This window comes from Echinococcus granulosus, assembly GCF_000524195.1.
Source record: "Echinococcus granulosus chromosome Unknown EG_S00015, whole genome shotgun sequence".
Taxonomy (NCBI): Eukaryota; Metazoa; Platyhelminthes; class Cestoda; order Cyclophyllidea; family Taeniidae; genus Echinococcus; species Echinococcus granulosus.
Window position 1 is genome coordinate 479,670 of NW_020170395.1, and position 3,515 is coordinate 483,184.

Consider the following 3,515-nt stretch of genomic DNA (forward strand, 5'->3'; position numbering starts at 1 on the left):
TCAGTTGCAGGTGGAAACGACCACCGTTTTCTCACATGTCTCACACCGCACCTCACAGCACCAGTGGAACTTGCATTTGCACTTCTCCTGTTGAATAAACACCTCTCTGCGATAGTCGCGACCACAACAGAGGAAATTACAGTTATCAGGCCCCTTAGAGTCGACACTGCAGCGTCTACCATAGGTCCCAATGCTACCGAAACGGGGGTCGTGGTGGCAGTAAGAGGGCGAACGGGTGGTGTAGATGAGCTCGTTCTCCTTCAGCATCGGCAGCCCCGCCAGACTAGCACCAACAGGCACCGAAGACTGGGCCGACGGCGAGGGCTGTGGTGGTCCGGAGGGTGAGGGGCGATGGTAGAGTGCTGATTTTGGTACAAGGCGGTTGTTTACGTAGTCTACCATTACCGCCTCTTGGAACAGTTCACGAAGCTGAGTGCCCACAGAGCGAAAGTCGGGCAGTGCGCGCCAACATGTCCGCATCTCGCAGGAACCGCTCACCCCGTGGCATTTGCATTTGATATCCATTTTTTTCACTACCGCCTGCACAAGAACAAGACTTTTCTGGCATCCATAGTTACTGCAATCTGGTCTCTCGAAATCCATTAAAATTTGTCAGGCACATTCTCAAACCTCAGTAATAAGATCTTAGCAAAAACTGGAAATTTCCCTGGTCAAGTAACTTTCGTACCTTTTACTATAAATTGGTCGCATTTGCAAACTTTTCGAGTCGAATTTTACGGAACACTGGAGTGAATGAAAATTTCTCAATTCAAATTTTTTTAACAATCAGCAGCTTTTGCAACACTTTTAACACTACAGAATCTTCTTCTTTGACACTTTCCAAAATAGGCATTTTTGCTCAAATCATTTATTTAATTCCTAGTTGAGCAATGCACTTTCCTTTTTCTTTACCATGGGTAGACGATCAGCGTAGGCGTCAGCACTTTCGAATAGCTGTATGATACGTTTAATCACTTACTGGCAAAACTTCACTTATCAGTAGTAGTTGACTAAACCTTTACTTGGCTTTAGACTGAGAATGATCGCTTTTTTTTCTCAATATACATTTTCTTTCAGTAATCGGGTTTTCTTAGCACCATTAGTTGTTCAAGTTCGGAAAGTAGTTGCTATTGAAAAAGATTAAAGTAGGGCAGTTTGTTCCACCGCCACCTACTTGTCGACCGACGTGGTTGTTGTGTAGATTGGTGAGTCCTAATTTGGGATTTCTCTGCACACGTCCCCTTTCGCGTGAGTCGAGGAATTTTCTAGAGAACGCTGCACCGAAGTGGATATTGTCAGAGCAGCCAGACCACTCAAAGTTGGGCTGTCGCTCATGGTCGTAGATAGTGCGGTCGCAGCCACAGCTGTCGTGCATGCCCGAGCTGCAGGCCTTCGTCACTGCGTGCGATATGCCCGCCGAGGTGACTGCTAATACGTAGGCGGATTCGCGTGTTCCTATAGTGGGACACCTCATCAATTTGTTAATAGTACTAACTTGTTCCTAAACTCATATCCGCATAATGTGGCGACGGTTTATGCCACAAATAGTAAAATCTGGCCAGTTGTCTTATCGCCTCGCAACCAGGAAATAATAAGTCCTGGCTCTTTTGTACCACCGCAATATGGTTCTCTCTATCTACCCAAGCACAGTCTTATCTAAAATGGAACAAAGGTGGTGATCTGTTATGCTAATCATGTGGCCTGCGTTCACCACGCTGCTCAATGTTGTTTGCCTTGATAAACAGAAATTTTATGCTTTTAGCCACGGATCCCCTCGTAATCCCAATGGAGCATTTCCTTTGTTTACATTTTGCTCCTGTCCTCTAAGTAATTTGTGAGCCAGCAACTGACCTAGACTGGATGAAGTTGGCTCTCCGAATATGTCATTACAAACGCCTGCGCATGTTTTCAGCAGGAGGCACATGCTAACAAAAATTAAGCCAGTGAACTTTATGGAGATGCACAATACAGAATGCCATGACATTTATCATCAGAAATTACAAAATTATCTCACTTTTCTATCGACACTTAAAACATGGGAAAGTTGTTCGGTTTGGTGATATTAGTAAATTGCATGAAACTGAACCACACTATCTTTTGAAAGGCTTGCAGGAAAGTCAAGCATATGTCAGAAAAGTAGAGTAAAATTAGTTCAGTTTTGTTGCTTTCAGCACAATTTATAGCTGTAATGACATGTGAACCGTACGTTGAACACTACACTCCGGGCTGCAAGTTAGACTAGGTGTCAACGCAGGGCTATTAGGGAATTGATGGAAAATCTGTCAGTTTATAAATGGTGCCCACCATTTCCATTCACATCGCAACATGTTTTGTTTACCGGGACAGTAAATACAGAAAATAAATTCATATCCGTTAGCATTTAAAGAAAAGCAGTTTGTGTATTTCTAGTATGCAATAACTAGGCTTCACTTGGATTCCATTATAAAGCATTGCTATTTTGAAGGAACAACAGCCAACAGTTTTGTGCATTGGAGCCTTCAGCGCATGGATTTCTCATAAATCCAGCGTCCGCCATTGATCATCACAGCAATTCTTTAAAAAAAGTGGTATCGTGGACAGTAGTGATGGGATAAAAGCAGCGAGGTAATTAAATTGGTTAGTCTCCGCAACAAAGCCATTGGGATTTAAGCCTCCCATTTACCTGCGTAAAATGGTTAAGTTAAATTATTTTCTTCCCTTTTGCAAATTGAATTGAACCGCATGTCCTTATGGCTTATTATATGACTTCCATCAATGGCTTAGTTTTACAGAGTAAGGGTTAGTGGAAGTACGGATAGTGAACAAGCAGCGTGGCTGTTATTGTTTGCACACAAAATAATTATCTTGTCACTGGCACTTGTGTCAACTTTTTCTGCTTAAAATTATCCCTCATGCCAAGAATCGACAATAGCTGTAAAAGTAGCTCAGTTATTACAACAAAACTGTTGCGCACAATAAGTGTTCTGTAGACTAGGACCAGCAAAGACCATGAGAGTAAACACCTATGTACATTGAGAATTGTTAATCAAGGTTTTGTAATACTTAGAAGAAACACTATGGAAGTTGGGAGAAAAGCTCAGTACGCCTGCGGATTTTGAATCGAACAACAAACAAGTGCTCATTTAAATACTAAACTAAGAGGTTCTACGTAAATCACTGCCATGTCCCACTTGCCCCTATTTAGTTTTACGGTTTAAACACCCCAATCCTAGTACCTTCGGTGACATCTTTTAAGCAAATGGAAGTCATAAATTATGGTAAATCAACACGTATCTTTTAATTCATTTCTTAACTCGGCTCTATTAACCAGGGGTGATGGGGGCTTAATGACTACCCTAGCATAAGTGTTGCATAGTCAACGGCAGACGGTTGTTTGGATATCCATTTCTAATGAATGGAAACATGCCTTTGGCGCTTGCTCCTGAAGCTGACAGACTGGCCACCTCGACCGCGTGACGTGAGAGCATGCGAGACGATGGTCGCAAGCCCGTCTAGAAATGTGGTCGTGAGGTACA

At 42.8% G+C, this 3,515-nt stretch overlaps 1 protein-coding gene across 1 annotated transcript; it reads right to left on the reverse strand. All coding sequences in view use genetic code 11, as the record gives it.

Moving 5' to 3' along the window:
• Positions 1-1,474, reverse strand: EGR_03061 (hypothetical protein; the record flags this gene model as incomplete). The annotated part of the gene is made up of 2 exons (XM_024492310.1): positions 1-540; positions 1,175-1,474. The coding sequence occupies 2 exons, from the start codon at positions 1,472-1,474 to the stop codon at positions 1-3; spliced, it is 840 nt and encodes a 279-aa protein (XP_024353236.1).
• Between the last annotated feature and the right edge of the window lie 2,041 nt (positions 1,475-3,515).